At 43.1% G+C, this 20360-nt stretch overlaps 1 protein-coding gene across 1 annotated transcript; it reads right to left on the bottom strand.

The window, feature by feature from the left end:
• Positions 1 to 1818: 1818 nt before the first annotated feature.
• On the bottom strand, positions 1819 to 19970 carry LRRC18 (leucine rich repeat containing 18). The gene is made up of 2 exons (XM_088459794.1): positions 19878 to 19970; positions 1819 to 2678 (listed from the first exon to the last, which is right to left on the bottom strand). Exon 2 carries the CDS (start codon positions 2672 to 2674, stop codon positions 1919 to 1921), a length of 756 nt encoding a protein of 251 aa, XP_088315920.1. The 5' UTR covers positions 2675 to 2678; positions 19878 to 19970; the 3' UTR covers positions 1819 to 1918.
• Between the last annotated feature and the right edge of the window lie 390 nt (positions 19971 to 20360).

The raw sequence follows: 20360 nt of genomic DNA on the forward strand, positions 1-20360 counted from the left end.
TCAGCGCTCCGCCCCCGGGGGAGGAGACATTTCCCTGTTCCTTCCGTAGGAAGGAACACAGGAAATGTCTGTCTGTCGGCTGCGCTGGGCATACACTGCCCGATGCGGCCGACAGTTTACCGGGTAAATATCACATCGGACGGGCATGCTGGACAATCCTGCATGCCTGACCGAGCAATATTTAACCCTCGGTCGCCCGCACACACGCTACAATTATCGGGGCGATCCGCCGATATCAGGTGGATCGCACCGATAATTGTAGCGTGTATGGCCAGCATTAGGCAATAAAAACAATAAATAATGAATGAAATTAATAATAGAAAAATCCAAAATAATAGTGGTATCTCATGAAGTTTGTCAAGCTGTACTGTGTCCCGGACAATAAATCAATAGTCTGTAACTTGGTAAATATTCAAGTGCAACATATATAACTCAGGAGTGAGTAAGTGAGTAGTACCTGTGGTGGTAACAAAAGTGTCCACTGTGCTTTAGTAATTGTATCCGTGATGAAAAGCCATATAGGTGAAAATGGCATGGAGCTGGAGATGTTACCACAAGCCGACTGACGGAAGAGGTCTTACAAGGCAAAGAAGCTTAGGCATTTATTTATGAAGCGTTGCCTTTACTAGCAAGACACGGCTAGTTAAAACATTGCCCTTTTAAAAATCGGGTTTAAACATGATCAGAAGTACCAAGTTTTACAACCTTATGTGTGGTAAATAAACCCCTTAAACTGCCAAGAAAAAAACAGAAACGAGCATTACGCTCACAACAGGTACATGCTAAAGCCGCTTCCCAGCTAATAACACCTATAAATCGTTCTAAGGAGGGAGCACAATAAAGGTGTCCATTCTACAGATCTCCCCATTTTATTTCATTCAATAAATCGTCAGATAGATAGATAGATAGATAGATAGATAGATAGATAGATAGCAGAAACACAGTTATGGGGAGGGGACAAAGGCACAGATATGGGAAAGGGCAGAGGCACAAATATGGGAAAGAGGGAAAAAGTAGTGCCCCATTCACAGTTCCCCCAGTAGTGGTCCCCCCTATACAGTGCCCCCAGTAGCTGCCACCCCCTCTATACAGTGCCCCCAGTAGCGCCCTGCCACCATACAATGCCCCTAGTAGTGGCCACCCCCTCATACAGTGCCCCCAGTAGTGCCCCGCATGCAGTGTCAGTGCCTGTGCCCCTTACACACACACAAAAAAGATAACACAACTTACCTGAATCCCCGCTCTGCCACAACCGCCTCTGTCCGCTCCTCCCGGCTCGCTCTTCTGCACTATAGGAGAGACGTCATGACGTCTCACCCATCACCCGCTGCGGGGGGAGCCGGAAGGTGGAGCTCATGAGTGATATAGTTTTTGTCACCATGGTAACGGTATGCACAGCCCCAACCACACCTCCCTGCTGGATCCCAGGTGTCACCGCTTACTGATGATGTCACCAGGACTCCAGTGTGTGTGGCAAGGGTGGGAACTTGACTCTCACTGGATGGATACACAGGTATTTATGCCTATTTTGTTCATTGTACTGCATGAGTGCCATCCTTTCACTATATACTACATCTATCTGCTGGAGAGGCACCTGGGCATGTTGTGGTGGCTGGTGTAGGTGTCAGATTAACTCTATATCCTCTCTCTCTCTATATACATAAATGTATATTTCATACTACTTTGGCAGTTGTTAAAAGTGACTAATTTATCCATGTAAACATTGTTTAAATGGTTTCATTATAATCTGATCTATAGTTTCAGAAAAGATCAGGAGCATAAGAGCAAAAACATTAAGACACATTTGTAAACCAGATGATTGCTTTTATTTTCCTATTTTGTTTCCTCTATTTCCATACTGTAATTGAATATCTCTTCTTCTTGTTCCTCGGGCACCAGATTAATGTTTTTCCCTTATTTACCTCAATTCAACTGGATTTTTTCTGGCTGTGGAGTTTGGCTTCATTGTGAAAGCAGGTTTCAGTGAAAGAGCTAGAAAATTCTTCAGTTTGCTCCTGTCCATCTGGCACTTAGAGGCACAGGGACTGCATAAATCCTTCTCATTCACTAGATAAAGATCTTTCATTCTTTGTATACTCTCCTGCTGCTCTGCCTCCATGTTACCTTCTGGGGGTGGGATAGGGTTTCTTTTGGTGTTCAGCTTCTTGAGTTTAGGCAGTTTGTGTATGCTAGGGGGTACTACAGTCAGGTGATTGTCAAAAAGGCCCACCTCAGTGAGCTCTTTCAAAGCCCCTATTGTAGAAGGTAGTGCATCTATGGTGTTGAGTCCCAGGTTAAGCTGGCGGAGATTCTTTAGCTGACTCAATTCCATAGGGACACCATTTGCTGTTAACTTGTTGTTGCTTACGTTAAGATACAGGAGGTTTTGGAGCTGTCCTATGGAAGCTGGAACCTTATCTATTTGATTGCTGTGCAGGTCAAGCCACCGCAGATTCTTAAAACGGTGTATCCAATCAGGTACCTTATGTATCAAATTTCTACTAAGGTCCAACTCTTCCACATCACATAGCTTCAACAAGCACTTGGGTACAACTGCAATGCCCATCTTAGAGAGGTCCAGTCTCCGCTTGCCATCTAATGTTATCCTGATGGAGTTCTTGGCCACTTTGAGAGTTATTTTCTTGCCCTTGGGGCCACCTTTCTTTTTAGCCATTTTCCTGAGACAAAAGTTTTAGAGAAATTGAATTAGAATGTTTATATACTTTGGATTATTACAGTAAGTACATTAGAGGTGATGTATCAATGTAAACAGTGGGTTAAATAATACATTTCTACATAGGCATATAAGTTGTAACACACAACCTGTGTTAGGCCCCATTAAGGTTTGAATAGGACATTGTATTCATATAGTTCTAGTCTATCCATAGACTTGTCAGATTCACCTTTTAAGGTCAAATAAGATATAAATTGAGAGGCCAACTTGTACCTGTCACTATTAGTAGATGTATAATGAGCCCTTAATACCTTATATGGTTTTATTAGTAAACAGTTAGCCACATTCCAATGGGGTGACCATTGTAAGATGTGTAGAGACACTAAGCATTATGGGTTATTGACAGTGATGCCCATTTTCTCTAGACAAAGGGGCTTTGAGAGTTTATCTCCAGACATTAGGACCCGTCATTACTGTATTTCTTTGTCTGGTAGTATATGTTAGTGCTTACAGAGCATGTGCAAGTGGTAAACATGGTCCATGCTATGTTGTACCAATCAGTGCTTGGTACCCAGTGTAACTATAATGGGCTTAATATCCGGAACGACAACACCCATACTAGGGTATATAAATCAAGACATAGACAAAGGCTTTTTGGCTCGTGCATGGACCTGAGATTGCAGTAGGGTGCCTGCAATGTGAATTGAACTGCCTGGGCATTATTGAAACGAGGGCTCCCCAGATGAAGATGAAGTACATCTTATGTTGAAGATGATGAACTACTGGTGTCATCTGAATATCTAGACAAAAGTTGAGTATACTGTATACTTTGTTAATTCTTTGTTTTTTACTTGTAATAAAGTGTGTTCATTTGTACTCACTCAAATGGTCACGTGTGTGTACTATTTAATTTCGATCAGAACAAAACCCACCATTATGCAATCAAGCAGTTGAAAGATTGGAGAAGTAAACCAGTGAAAAAGTTCTCTACCTATCATTTTATAGAGTGTACTTGATAAATGCTACCTCAAAGCTGGTTTACTTCTCTACTCTTTTCTCTGCTTGATATATCAACCATTATTTTTAATAACCCTTAAGGCTAAATTTACCAAGTGTCGGGTTCTAAATCCCGGCAGTTTTGCAACCCACCAATTTACTAAAGACAAAACCACCACAAAACAGCTGAGTAAGCACACTTTAGAATAGAATTCCATATCAAAGCACCATCAATGTTTTATACCATGGAAAGAATGGAATAGAATAGAATCCCTTGGATTTATCAAACAGCAGTTTTGAAAACTGCTTTAAAACTGGCAGTAACCCTGACAGAAAAATTACTAGGCTCAGACAAACACCATTGCTGAAACCACAGGTAAATTAGTTGATTTTGACAGGCAAGATTGATTGACAGGAATATCATCCAATTGAGCTATGGAGGATTATGATATCTTTCACCAGAGATACAGAGAAATACACAAACAAAAAATAATTAAACAAACCCCCCCCCCACAAACACACAATCAAACCACACTCATGAAAAAACATATGTAAAACACAACTGAAATAGACAAAATACAAAACAACTTAAAAAAAAATCTTTCTCCTACTACAGTACTTTCCTGCACCTTTCTCTTTCTCCACTTAAACTCCTCACAAGCATACATAGTGAAAGGAGTCAGCTGTCTGTTTCTACATCAATTGAGTGGTACTTTCTATAACAAATAGAGTAGCACAAGTAATTGAATAAGAATAGAATAGCTGCTAATCCACAGTAGTTCCAATAGAAACTGCTTCCATATAGAACATGCCATGTTGGGTTGTCAATTCTAATTGATCAGGGCCAGATTAAGGGACCTGGGGCTGAAAATGTTCAAGGGCAAACGGAAGTGTCATCATACACCAAGGGGAGAATTTACAAAGAAGCAGCTCACCACTCGCTACCAGCAGGTTGCATGTGAATATTTTAAATGGCACCCGAGTCAGTGTAAAGCACGCCGGGCTTTACACTGACTGCGGGTGCCGTTTTAAATCTGCTCGTGCAACGCGCCTGGAAGCAGAAGCTAACAGAAGCCGCTGTTTCATAAATTCTCCACCAAGCCTCACTACGCCATACGGTGTGAGATGCCGCCTGAGCCATGCCAGGTGGTGTAGTGTAGCGCTTTTTTCTTTAAATTTACACTGTATTTGAACCACAGATGCAGTGAAACACCACTCAAACTGTACCAGAGATGCTGGGCTGTGACTTAAACCACGCAGGTATTAGTTTTAAATATGTAAAAAGTTGCAGATGAAGCACAACAGACAATGGGGCAGATGTGTTAAGCTCCAGAACAGCGGTTTTCGGCAGGCACATTATACATTAATGTGTGTTCCGGGCTGCCGCTGACCTCCTCTGGGAGGCTCAGGCGCGCCCAGGCCATCACCTGCCTAGACGCGGCGGCGTGACATCACAGGTCACGCACGCCGCATTGCCTCCAGCAAGCCCGCGAACGAGCCGTCGCTTCATGCCCGCGTGACGGAAGCCATCGCTTCTGCCCGCCTCCCGCCAGTGACTGAGCCGAAGCTTCCTTCCCGCCCCGCGAAAGTGACAGAGCCAGCGCTTTCCAGCCCGCAATGTGCCAGTGACCGAGCCAGCGCTTCCAGCGCGGGGGCAGGGTGAGCCAATCTGCTTTTTTTATTTCAGTTGGGGAGCAATGTGTTTTTTTTCTCTGTGGGGACCAATGTGATTGTTTATTTCTGCAGGGGGCCACTGTGATTATTTTATTTCTGCAGGGGGCCACTGTGATTATTTTGTTTCTGCAGGGGGCTAATGTGATTGCTTTATTTCTGCAGGGGAGCAATGTGATTATTTTATTTCTGCAGGGGGCCAATGTGATTGCTTTATTTCTACAGGGGGCCAATGTGATTATTTTATTTCTGCAGGGGCCAATGTGATTATTTTTTTTCTGCAGGGGGCCAATGTGATTATTTTATTTCTGCAGGGGAGCAATGTGATTGCTTTATTTCTGTGGGGGCCAATGTGATTGCTTTATTTCTGTGGGGGCCAATGTGATTGCTTTATTTCTGCAGGGGGCCAATGTGATTGCTTTATTTCTGTGGGGGCCAATGTGATTGCTTTATTTCTGTGGGGGCCAATGTGATTGCTTTATTTCTGCAGGGGGCCAATGTGATTGCTTTATTTCTGTGGGGCCAATGTGATTGCTTTACTTCTGTGGGGGCCAATGTGATTGCTTTATTTCTGTGGGGGCCAACGTGATTGTTTTATTCTGCAGGGGGCCAATATGATTGTTTTATTTCTGCAGGGGGCCAATGTGATTGCTTTATTTCTGTGGGGGCCAATGTGATTGCTTTATTTCGGAATCGGCGGTTAGAATCCCGACAGCGGCTGCCCGACATGGCTGAAAATCCCGATCATCCCTAAGGTAACTAACCAACTTCCCTCCCCTAACCCTAACCCCCCTTAGGGTTGCCTAACCCTAACCTTCCCCCCAGTGCCTAACCCTTCCCTGCCACCTAAACCTAAGTCCCCCAGGGGGGTGCCTAACCCTAAGTCCCCCCCGGGAGTGCCTAACCCTCCCTCCCCCTAGCCTAACCCTAACCTCCCGGGGGGGGGTGCCTAACCCTAAGTTTCCCCCAGGAGCGCTAAACCTAACCCTCCCCCCCCGCGGCTGTCCGCGCCCGGCGCCAGGCATCCCTTCGATCGGGATGCCGGACGCCGGTCTCCTGGCATCGGTAAAATGACAGGTGTCTAGATTTAGATGCCTGTCATTTAACCCACGCTGGAATAAAGCAGTCGGGAAGCCGGCTGTTGAGATTAGGCCCGCCGGCTTCCCGACTGCATACCCTTTATTTCTGTGGGGGCCAATGTGATTGCTTTATTTCTGTGGGGGCCAATGTGATTGCTTTATTTTTGTGGGGGCCAATGAGATTGCTTTATTCCTGCAGGGGCCAATGTAGTGTGTTTTATTCCTGCAGGGGCCAATGTAGTGTGTTTTATTCCTGTGGGGGCCAATGTAGTGTGTTTTTTCATAGGTCGCGCACGCCGAATCGACAGATGGTGTACCTTGGCAATTTTAAAATCTTGTGTAGTGTGCCTTGATTTAAAAAACGTTGAAAATCACTGCTCTGGAAAGTTATAAAGTGATAAACGATAATCCAATCAGTTCATAACTATCATTTTCAAACACAGCCTGTAACATGACAGTTAGGAGCTGATTGGTTGGTCGTTTATCACTCTCCACTTTATCACTTTCCAGAGCTTAGCACATCTGCCCCTCTTGTGTGAAAAAAAGCAGTGGCTGCTGCATCGTAGCACTTCATGTTCAGATTCAGACTCATTTGCACACATACAGTATGTACAAGTGTTAGGTACAGGTAAGTATTTCCAGTTTATAATAAGCACTTTTTACTAGGCCTTTCCTTCTGACACAAATTCTTGCTGTATTTTCCAGCTTCCAGAGGTGTACCTCAACTCAGAAACAGTCACAAATGAATTTTCCAAATAAGAACTCAATTTTATTGTCACAACACTTCTCATTTTCAGGATTTTTAAAGTCATTTTAAAAGTCTCACAAAACAATTACAATAGCATGCAATTACAAGGAATATCACATTAGGTAAAAAAAACTCTACATGTAACACTTTTGCAATGTATTATTAAGCTGGAATTCCTTTTGGAAAAATGTGGAAAACAAATGGTTTCAACCTAAAATGTCTCCTTTCTCTATTAACTTGCTCACCTATACCTTGACACTACCGTGTTGTAAATATTAAATAAATATTTGAACTACATTGTCTTTCAATTCTTTACACCTAAGTTTAGGATGCTGAATAGGTTAAAGCAAAATAGCTAAACAATAAGCTTATATCAGTATAACAATAAAAAGCTTTATCATGATCAAGTTCGTACATATATAATACAATCACATGTATTGGCTACACCAGGGGTCAGGGAACTTTTTTACCTTTTACCCCAAAATATATTTAGATATGCCGACGTTACCACCTTGATTTAAAAGGAAGGAAATCATATAGTAGTGCCCCCATATAATGCCCCTGTAGTAGTGCCCCCACAGTTATGCCCCTGTAGTAGTGCCCCCATATAATGCCCCTGTAGTAGTGCCCCCATATAATGCCCCTGTTGTAGTTCTCCCATATAATGCCCCTGTAGTAGTGCCCCCATAGTTATGCCCCTGTAGTAGTGCCCCAATATAATGCCCCTGTAGTAGTGCCTCCACAGTTATGCCCCTGTAGTAGTGCCCCCATATAATGTCCCTGTAGTAGTGCCCCCATATAATGCCCCTGTAGTAGTTCCCCCATAGTTATGACCCTGCAGTAGTGCCCCATATAATGCCCCTGTAGTAGTGCCCCCTTATAATGCCCCTGTAGTCGTGCCCCCATAGTTATGCCCCTGTAGTAGTGCCCCCATATAATGCCCCTGTAGTAGTGCCCCCATAGAGTGCCCCTGTAGTAGTGCCCCAATATAATGGCCCTGTAGTAGTGCCCCTGTTGTGCCGCTTGTACAAAAAACCCCAAAAAATAACACCTTAATCCCTGCTCCTGCATCCGCCGCCGTCCTGTACGCCCGGCTGCTCCTCGGAACTATGGGAGAGACATCATGACGTCTCTCCTATAGTGCGCATGTAGATAGCCGGAAGCTGGAGTTCAGAAGAGAACTCCAGCCTCCGGCTAACACGGCGCTGCAGGGAAGGAGGCGGGCGCATGCTGGTAATAACATCTCAGCAGGCGTCTGGCTTAGAGCCTCCCTGCGGCACAGCCGGGCATGCATATGAATCATTCTATAGTGAATCATTATAGAATGATTCATATGCATGCCCTGCTGTCCGTCCATTACCCCCAGGAATTTCATTTTTACCCCATGAGGGGTAATTTACCCCTGATCACGGACCACTGGGTTACACCATGAGGCCCTATAAAGAAATATAACTGAATTGGCCACAGTGGTGTACTTTATAAAGCTGAGATCTCTTCGATATTAAATATCTGAATTACCAATCCAGAGTCGTAAAATTGAGCATTAAACTTTCAGTAGATAATATTTCTTTCTCCAGAAAGAAAACAGTTGCAGCTCTCTGCCACATGCAAAACTATATGAGTCTTTTTTGTATTTAAGATGCTAAGGCTATGCTGTTCTTTATTGTGCTAGAGCATATTGGCTGAGTCTGAGGAGAGCTGCTGTCAATGTTTTAGCAGGCTGACTGAGGTTATACAGGTTGAGTCTCCCATATCCAAATATTCCAAAATACGGAATATTTGTACCCAGACTAAGATAGTAAAACCTTTGTTTTTTTGATGGTTTAATGTGCACAAACTTTGTTTAAAACACAAAATTATTAAAAATATTGTATAAAATCATCTTCGGGCTGTGGGAATGATTCAGACCCGCTCGCAAGGGCTATGCGCTCGCAAACGGTTTGATGGCCAGGCAGTGCGCACATGCGGTGTACGCACTGCGCGTGCGTGAGCCCCGGAGCGAGCGAGAAATCACTCGCTCCGGGGCTCGCAGCAAAACAGGGCGGCTGTCGATATTGATCGACAGCTCACCCCGTTTTGTAGGTGGGGAGGGTGGGTGGCTGGCCAAATGGAGGTGTTCCCAAAGGAACGCCTGTCATTTGAGGGCGGACCTACTGACATCACTAGTGATGTCAGTAGTGAGCTTCTGGCTCTATTAGAGCCGGAAGCTCACTGGTGCTTGCGGAAGACGAGACTCTACCACAAGGGTCTCGTCGCAAGACCGATGGTCGCGATGGTTGCGACCATCGCAACCATCACCTGGCTGCTCGCAAAAGCTGTGGGTGGTCACCCACAGCTTAGCGAGCGGCCAGGAGACCGTTTTTTTAAAAAAAAGTGGCCGCCCAGATTCAGAGCGAGCGCTCGCTTTTTGCAAGCGGCTCTGAATCAGGGCCTGTGTGTATAAGGTGTGTATTAAACACAAATACATTTCATGTATACACACAAACTTTGTTTGAGCCATAAAATTATTGAAATTATTGTATATGTGTGTATATGAAACATAAATGCATTTTGTGTTTAGATTTGGGTCTTATTCCCAAGATATTTCATTATGGTATGCAAATATTCCAAAATACGGAATATTCTGATATCCAAAATACTCCTGGTCCCAAGAATTTTGGATATGGGAGACTTAATCTGCACTGGTGTGCCTACTATTAGCTCTTATTAACTTCACAGTCTATGCTGGTAGTAAGTGGGCTGACTGCCTAATATTTTAGATTTAAACGGTTAACTCCTGTATGCTAGTATAGTAGTCCTTTAAACTTGCAATAAGAAGCCTGTAGCACAGTCTGCCGGGTTACGTGGTAATTGCTGGGGCTCTCACTGTTTAGTGGTGCAGGAAGTTGTAGTCAGTTAACTGGAACTTACTAACCTCCTTCTAGGCATTTGCTTTGCCCCTTGAGCAAGCACAACCTGCCCAATGATCTGATGCTCTTCCTATGGTAGCTGATTAGCTAGACGTGCCCCTGCAATGTATTGTTTACCAGTGGCTGTAGTGAAGGAAGCACCTCTCTGCCTGCCTCCACACGGAGTGCAAAAGCTGCGCCGCTGCCCCCTTTGCCTGGACGGAAGATGTCACAGGGACCAGTTTTCTCTGGAACCCGCCGCTGTCGAACAATGCTGCTGTCTGAGAGCCTCTGCCGATCTCTGGTCACTAACAGCATCAGTCTCACCCTGCTGATCTCTGGTCACCGGGAACACCACTCTGTCTCAAGTCAGTGTGAGACAGGGACATAGGGAGGGCGGTTCTGGCGGAGCTCGAGCTCTAGGCGCCGAAAAGGTAAAAGGGTGCCGTCTTTTACTTACTGTGATTTACTGTAAGTTAAAGCTGACTCCTGCGGAACCACTGACAGGACGCGATCACACCCGTCGTGAAGCCATGCCCTCTTGCAGTGACGTGAGCTAGGCACGTCACTGCCTCTCCACTTATCCAGCCCTCTCCCTACTTTCCCAGAGACTGACGTCACTGGGAGGCGGGGCTTAAGTCAAGGGCTATAGGAGGCGGGGCTTAAGTCTGGTGGCGGATCTTAATCCCATAACCATGGCCCAGGTACTGCACATAAACAAGAGGATCTGTGGATGTGCCCACAATAAAAAAAAAAGGTGTGTGCTGGCTGCTCTTGGTAAATGTAATTGATGTGTCTGTATATGTATATATAAATATATATCTACTGTATAAAAGCAAAAATTTGTCCTTCTGTCATTCTGTCTTTCTATACAAATCGACAGTTTACAAGCCAAGAGCATGACATTTTACACACGAGCGTATTAAATCACGGCGGAGGCAACTAAAAAAATGTTAAATCGAAATTAATTACTGTTAATTTTTAATTAATTAAAAAACACAATTTTTGCATAGCATTCAACCACTACAGGTCAGGTACGGAATTAGAAAAGGATTTAGCTTATCTACTATTTTTTCTTTTCTGTCTCTACTATCTACTATATAAAAGCGCAATTTTTTCCTTCTGTCCTTCTATACAAATCCACATTTTACAAGCCACAGTTTACAAGCCAAGATCTCTCATGATTCTACACCTAAAACACCAAAGAAGAATAAAAGCATTGTCCTGTTTGGTTTATTGTTAGATGCAGATTTGGACACCATTCTTCTTGGGCCATCTGCAAGGTCAATAATAAAAATATTAAAATTTTATTTTTGCTTCATTTCATAATTTGATTTTATAACATGCATTTTGCTACATACTAAGGAATTATGGAATTTTATTCTATAGCATATAATCTAAGTCTCTGAACATCATTTACTATGGCTCTCGTGTGGAGTTTACAGTGCCTTTTAAATACTGTATGAATTTATAACCACTATTGATATTAAGCCAGGCTTATTATGAGTCTGAATATGGTAAAAATTGCTATCTGCATCCATGAGGAGAGATCCATCTGATTTACAATCAGGCCCATAAAGATGGCAACTATACTGGGATGCAAAAACGCAGCTCTGCTGTACAAATTTTTATTTATACTTGCTCATGCATGAGCTTACACAACTAGATGGTGTCAACAGTGGCGACCAAACTTTATTGTCTACCTTCTTGGTTGCTGGACCACACTATGGAACGCACAGAGGCTACTTCTGGTTCATTCCTTTGTCAGCCCCTGAAAGGTAAAACCGATTGGATGAATCTTATACACTGTGGATACTGTGAATGCCGGAAATAGCTGCACAAGAAACTGAAAGTAGTTGCAGTGCATTTCATATTGCGATCCAGCAACCAGGAAGTAAACAGTAATCCTGGTATCAGAGCAACAGAAGCTCTTGGCCGTGTTTACACTGTACATCCGACAAATTTTGAATGCTTCTATCTCCGAAGTTTGCTTTACAACGTTACAGGGCCTACTTCCTTCGAAGACCTTAGGACTGTGGATGGGGAAGTTTGTCACACTTTTCGTGAGGCCTGCCTAAGGAGAGGTTGGTTGGAGGATGATGTGTAAACAAACATTCTTAAAATCCCTGGCAACGCGGGATACTCCATCTAGTATATATATAATGTATGTGTGTGAATATGTATTGTAGGCATATATGCACATATGCAATTTATATCTTTTGTAATACATTGTTTATATATTTTAGATTTATATTTTATTTATTTTATTTCTTTGTGGTTCATATACTAAATTTTGCACTTTGCACTTTCAAAAGATATATATATATCGATTGCAGACTTCATGCAGAGTGATAGATTGGAAGTGACCGGAAGGGGTGGTCGGCGAAATGCAGGCGTGCCAGTGCATTTGAACGCTGCTACAGGGGCGTGCATAAATTAGCTTCTGCGATGGCATATGCAGCTTGAGCCCTCACTGTGTACCGGAAGGTTAGCAATTTTTAAGTAAGGTCTGACCTTGTGCAAGTGTGTGTGAGGCTCTGATGTTACTTGATGTTTTTGCAGACGGATGTGTGTATGGGGAAGTGGGCGTCCTTATGTTGGGCTGCGATGGCAGTGAGATTGCATGCGTAATCGCAGCGGCGATCGCACTTGCTAACCGTAATGAATCAGGCCCTTTATGTATTGTATTTATGAAAAATACAATAGAACAGGCTGTTTTTCTAAATTTAGGATTTTTCTTTGTCCTTTCCTATGTTCACATGCCCCTACATATTGGCCACACCCCCAATTCAGTACAGGTGAGGGGGGCATCGAAACATACACCTCTGGCTGCATCTCACTGCTCTCCTCAATCTCTGCTTAGTCAGCACTACAGTTAGGGAGTCCGTGGCTGTTCAACTGTCCTCTCCGCTGCACATGCTGGCGCCTGCCCACCTGACCCATGCACATGCCAGGCATCCACAAAGTTCTGGTATTGCAAACTGCATCCTATAAAGGCTCTATTCATCATGTTAATTATCGGGGTTCGAACACTAGTTTTTTCACTGCTCCTTTCAGAGTAGTGAATCTTTTTACTGCTCCTTTTGGAGCAGTGTAACTAGTGCGCATGCATGACCTACAGACTCTGACTGGTGTTGGGATTCCAACGCCGACATTTTGTGCACTGGCATCCCGACAACCGGGATAATAACTACATCCCATTCAGAATGTCCAAAGGCTGGGCTGACTTTTGAGTGTTAGGGACCTGCTCAGTGAGGTGACCTTGACGCTGGTGGGCAGGCCCGTATCAGTGGCCATTGATATGCAAACTACCTCTGAAATTCTATATAATAAATTTAAATGTATACAGTAATGATCGCATAGTGCATCTGCAACTCTGTTTTTTGTATATGTCACTTTAAAATCTCAGCATGATGGCACCTTTCATTACTATTAGGGTGTGCAGTCTAGAGCCCCTCCTTATACAAAGGTACATGGCTGCCAGTGCCAGTGGAACTGCATCTTCCAAAGTACTCCCTGACACTGCCCCCCCCCCAACTATCACGACGTATGTGCAGATTTAAAACATCAGGCATTTTAAAAGTATCCATAATATGTCAGACCCATAGTTACATGTTGTAAATGACCCTAAGTTAATTATCATTATTATTATTATAAATGACCCTAAGTTAATTATTATTATTATTATTATTATTATTATTATCATTATTATCATTATTATTATAAATGACCCTAAGTTAATTATTATTATTATTATTATTATTATTATTATTATTATTATTATTATTATTATTATTATTATTATCATTATTATTATTAATGACCCTAAGTTAACTATCATTATTCATTATTATTATTATTATTATTATTATTATTATTATTAACCCTAAGTTAATTATCATTATTCATTATTTATTATTATTATTATTATTATTATTATTATTATTATTATTATTATTATTATTATTATTATTATTATTATTAGTGCATTTTGGTATATGTTAATAATGATCTCCCCTCTGTTTTTTCAAACTTTTTACAGCATTCATGCTTGCTAAATTACATATTTTAAATACATTAAAATAAATTGCTGTCAGATAAACTAGAAATGTATTTTGACAATTCCAGCTAGAATTGGATAAGCTGGTAAGCACACAAACACACTCTGAGGAGACAGCACAGAAAGGGTATATGCAGGTTACAGTTTTTGTGATCATCCTGTATACTGGGGGTCTTTACACAGTGCTCCGCCTGAGTGGATATCTCCCTGAGCTGAGCATCCTCACATGTAGCATACTGAGTACTTACATCACCCTCAGGGTGTTAAGATAGATCATTAATCATCTGGCAGACAGTGAGGGAAGCGAGTAGAGGGTGATTTAGAGCAGTAAGCATAAACTCTGAAAAGATACATTCACATTAGAGCATTCAACACTTGGCTAGTGTATTAAATTAATGTCATTGCCTCATGTCCTGCAACCCTTGACTGTGACTGTGAAACCGAACATGCAGGGCAATTAAATAGCGTAGAACACAATAGAAGCATGCCATCACACTGGGTAACACATTTGCACTCTGCTGGGAGCTTGGTCTTGTCGTGCAGAAGCTACAAAACTAAAACAGAGAAGATTGGTACTGATCAGCAGCAGCAGCCTCTCTGGTCCCAGTGCAGCCCAGCACTCAGCAGCATGTGCTGGGCTGAGGAGTAACCCAATGGCAAACGCAGGAATTTGAAAGGGGGGTTTCCAAATATGAAAAAAAAAAAAAAATCTGACCACAATTAATTATATATATATATATAGAGTCAGGTGCATAAATATTGGGACATTAACAGAATTTTCATATTTTGGCCTCTATTCACCACCACAATGGCTTTGAAATGAAACAAACAAGATGTGATTTAACTGCAGACTTTCAGATTTAATTTGAGGGTAATTACATCCAAATCAGGTGAACGGTGTAGGAATTACAACGGTTTCTATACGTGTCTCCCACTTTTTAAGGGGCCAAAAGTAATGGGACTATCAACTCAAAAGTTATTTCATGGACAGGTGTGGGCTATTATCAATTAAGCAGGTAAAAGGTCTGGAGTTGATCCTAGGTGTGACATTTGCATTTGGAATCAGTTGCTGTCGACTCTCAATATGAGATCCAAAGAGCTGTCACTATCAGTGAAGCCATCATTAGGCTGAAAAATCAAAACAAACCCATCAGAGAGATAGCAAAAACATTAGGTGTGGCCAAATCAACTGTTTGGAACATTCTTAAAAAGAACGCACCGGAGAGCTCAGCAACACTAAAAGACCCGGAAGACCACGGAAAACAACTGTGGTGGATGACAGAAGAATTATTTCCCTGGTGAAGAAAAACCCCTTCACAACAGTTGGCCAAATCAAGAACACTCTCCAGGAGGTAGGTGTATATGTGTCAAAGTCAACAATTAAGAGAAGACTTCACAAGAGTGAATCTAGAGGGTTCACCACAAGATGTAAAAACAGGAAGACCAGATTAGAGTTTGCCAAACAACATCTAAAAAAGCCATTACAGTTCTGGAACAACATCCTATGGACAGATGAGACAAAGATCAACTTGTACCAGAGTGATGGGAAGAGAAGAGTATGGAGAAGGAAAGGAACTGCTCATGATCCAAAACATGCCACCTCATCAGTGAAGCATGGTGGTGGTAGTGTCATGGCGTGGGCATGTATGGCTGCCAATGGAACTGGTTACCTTGTATTTATTGATGATGTGACTGCTGACAAAAGCAGCAGAATGAATTCTGAAGTGTTTCGGGCACTATTATATGCTCATATTCAGTCAAATGCTTCAGAACTCATTGGACGGCGCTTCACAGTGCAGGTGGACAATGACCCGAAGCATACTGCAAAAGCAACCAAAAAGTTTTTTAAGGTTAAAAAGTGTAATGTTATGCAATGGCCAAGTCAATCCCCTGACCTGAATCCGATTGAGCATGCATTTCACTTGATGAAGACAAAACTGAAGGGAAAATGCCCCAAGAACAAGCAGGAACTGAAGACATTTGCAGTAGAGGCCTGGCAGAGCATCACCAGTGATGAAACCCAGCGTCTGGTGATGTCTATGTGTTCCAGACTTCCGGCTGTAATTGCCTGCAAAGGATTTGCAACAATGTATTAAAAAGTGAAAGTTAGATTTAGGATTGTTTAGTTTGTCCCATTACTTTTGGCCCCTTAAAAAGTGGGAGGCACATATAGAAACCGTTGTAATTCCTACACCGTTCACCTGATTTGGATGTAATTACCCTCAAATTAAATCTGAAAGTCTGCAGTTAAAGCACATCTTGTTTGTTTCATTTCAAAGCCATTGTGGTGGTGAATAGAGGCCAAAATATGAAAATTCTGTCAATGTCCCAATATTTATGCACCTGACTGTATATATATAGATATATATGTATATACCTCCAAAAAACAAACCGCACTAGGACACTGGTGTAAAGAACAATAGCTTGTCATCAGGACCATACAAACTGTTGATCTTTTTACAATAAAATCTATTGTTCTTTACACCAGTGTCTTATTGCCGTTTGTTTTTTGGGGGTGCATGAAATTGGATTCTGGCACAGGATCAAGTTGCCACAGTGTTGTTCAGAGTGTCAGCAGAACTGTGGATATATATACACATATATACTCTCACACACAAATGTACATATATATATTTGGATGATGGACAGAGTTCGGCATCTCACACAATGACACAGACACACACACACACACACTAACCTAGACAGACACTCACAAAGACTACACACAGACACACACACCAACACAGACACTGACACACATACATACATACATACATACATACATACACAAACACACCTATTTCACAAAAAAAACATAAGAACACCCCCACTGGCAACTCCCCCCCCACGCGCTGTCAGTAACCTCCCCCCCCGCCGGCGGACACCCCACATGACTTCACCTGGGCTCCAGGTCCAGGAGAAAGCACCGGGAATGCAGTCACCCGGCAGCAGCTCAGCCTGGCCCTCTTGCAGTCAATGCCCCATCCTTCCTAGGAGGAGCTGCGCGCTTCCGCAGCAGCTCCCCCTACAGTCAGCCAGCCCAGCTCCAGCCGCAGCCAGTGTAAGAGAACTCCGGCAGCTCCTTTTAATAGAAATAAAATGTTGTTTAGCTGCACGGCGATGGACCGGCGGACAGGAGGGGTTTCTAGGTACTCAGAAACCCCCCCTGCGTGCGCGTATGTAACAGGTAACGGAGAGGGGGGAGGGGTGTAGGCGGACCCAGGCCCCTCGATCAAGCCAGGGTGCCGGGTAATTAGTACACGCTCCCTTCCCTCTTGGCTCCTCTGATTATAACATCTCAAAGACTTTCAGGGGGCAATTCAATTACATGGAATCTGGGGGTAATGCTGGTCTTGTGCCATTGTGACGTTGTTTTGAATGCTGGGCAATACCACCCTACACCTGTTAAAGATGTGACCACCTACACCTATACTCAATGGTGCTATATGACACGCCATGCATAGTTTTTGCTCAATAATTTACTTCATTTGTTTCTTTGCGTCAGATGCTAACTTGAGAAAAAAGGCAAGAGACTGCCCCGCAGCTTTGCACGAATGTACACTGCCACAATTGCGATAAAAGTGCAAATCTAAACCCCAAGTACACTACATATCTATTGGCATTGGCAAAAAAACCAAACACTGGACCTGATTCAGAGGTGCGCGGATTTTGAGAGCAATGCCAACGGTCTCGTAGCTGAGATTATTTACTACTGTGCATGCACAAAAAGTTTAAAAAGCCCTACGACACGTGTTACAGAGTGTATGCACAAATATGCTTTTACATTCTAGACAGGCAGTAACAGAAATAAGGAGGAAAAGGTATTGGCATTCCTGTGAGGTGGCCTGAAGTAAACACAAAAAAGTCCATCTTATGGGCGTGTTATGGGATTGTCGCAGGCGTGTCAATATAGTTTGTTACATTTTCAGGCACAGAGCTGCAGTCACAGAGGCAAGGGTGTAGCTAAATATATGCCCAGCTATATCCTTGTCACTGGCGCTGCAAATCGCGCCACGCATAACCCGAGACGAGGCCCTCCTGATGCACGCAGTTACACTACTTTCAAATTCTTAGCAGTGTGCTGTCCTGTCTGGCTCCGTCTCTTCTCACTGATGCTGGGAGGAGGTGTGGCTATGCTGAGCCCTGAGACTACCCCGGACCACGGCCACACCTCCTCCCAGCATCAGTAAGGAGAGACGGTGCTGCCCTGAAGCAACACACTGCTAAGAAATGAAGAGCCGCCCATGGGGGTCAGTAGGGTGCACAAGGGGGGCATGGAAATTTTGCCATGGGTCTTGCACAGAGACCATGTTCAGACAGAGAAACTGCACCCGGCTTCTCCCGGGGAGGAAAAATCAAATGTCGACAAGTGTGAGGAGAAGGCTGAGACAAGCATTTGCATATTATTGCTGCCATGACTCCAGCAATTGACGCTCGAGCAGACCCAGCCACGTCCATCTCTGAATCAGGCCCACTATGTGGTGCAAAAGAGATGCTACAAAGCAAGACTACAAAACTCGATACCCATGGCACAGCATCGAAGTCACGCCACAGAAGAACACTAGGTGAATGAGTTCACATTGGTAGGACTTTATTTATCATTGGTGAGTCAGTGGCTGCGTTCTCTGTTGGTGTACTATATATCATAGCAATACAGAAAAAACGTTTTCTAGCAATTTATCAATATGAGAAATCCTTGCTGCTAAGCCAACGTTTTCTTCTTATCACGAGCAGCCAAACATTATATGGAAATTGTGCTAGCAATTTGCCCATGTGTATAGAGGTTTTACCTAGAGGTGAGCCAGTGAAGTCTTTCCAATTTTGCAGGTCCCCCATTTCCAGGTATAGGTACAGTAACACTATCTCAAGATGACATGCCTAGCGGCTAAAACCTAGCCTTTTCACTGCTTGAGGTCTAAAGAGACAACAATGAGTTCCAATAAATGGGTTAAGGCCACATAAACTGTTAACCCTTTCATAAATAGCCTAAACCTAAGTCTCCCGGGGTGGTGCCTAACCCTAACCTCCCCCCCCTCGGGGGTGCCTAACCCTAACCCCCCTTCCCCTAGCCAAACCCTAACTCTCCCGGCGGGAGCCCCTAACCTTCCCCCCCCCCCGCGGCTGTCCGCGCCCGGCACCCGGCTTACCTTCGTTCGGTATGCCAAGCGTCAGGCTCCCGGCATAGGGATAATGATAGGCGTTGGGATTTCGGGATTAGACAGTCGGGAAACCGGCGGTCGGCATTTCGACTTCCTGATTGCATCCCTGTGAGGAATCAATAGCGGTCGGCATTTCGACCGTCGGCTTCCTGACTATCCCTGTGATATAGCCCTGATTTACTATGCAAAGGAAGTAACACACTATATTATAAATGCGGTTGTCACAGAGACCAAATCAACACTTATTTACATACACTGACACTGACCAGCTTTTACACTGGGATATTACTCTACTTACGCAGTTCACAGTTGTTTTTGCAAGCAAAACTATCAATACTGTTATGGTTATTTGAAGTTAAAGATTTATTTTCAAAATCAAATTCAACCGAGGTGGGAGAAAAACTTGCATTTAAAATAGAATTACATTGCAGACTGCATGATGCTGATTTGTAACAGAAGAAGGTGGACTCAATAATGTCCTTTCTAACTGACCTTTACAATTACTTAGTAATGGAAGAGTAAATATTTATATAACATGCAGACAGCAGATAAATGTCTATATATGTCAGCAACAGCAGTTATTTCATCCCCATTATCCCTACCTTGTTCTCACACTTCCTTTCCCCTGGTAAAGGCACTGCAGAATGCAGATCTTTTCCCTAGCATTATACTTGTGCCTGACTCTGTAGCTCTGTCTGTAACCAAGTAACAGGTTTGAAACACTGATAACAAAAAGCAATAAATAAATAGTGATGAAAGAGGACTGGAGGACACGAGTAAGTATCCCGTGCTCCCAACTTGCTCAAGTTACAACCCCCTGTGTGACGTAACAATCACCATAGCATGACATCATTAGAGTATTCCAACGCATACTCTTTGGACATTGCTTGTAGGAACGTTACTGTCTGAAATTATGAAGAATTTAGAGGTACATGGTTAATTTAGGACTGCTAATCTATCGCCAGTGCCTTTTTGTTAAAATATATTAGCTGTACATTTCCAGATTATTGTTACATTTTCTTCTTTCATTGTCAACAAGTTCTAGATGAGGTTTGGGTAGTCTACATCCTTGGAAGTGGGGGTCG

Source organism: Taudactylus pleione, unplaced genomic scaffold, assembly GCF_031769625.1.
Source record: "Taudactylus pleione unplaced genomic scaffold, aTauple2 ptg000935l, whole genome shotgun sequence".
Lineage (NCBI taxonomy): Eukaryota > Metazoa > Chordata > Amphibia > Anura > Myobatrachidae > Taudactylus > Taudactylus pleione.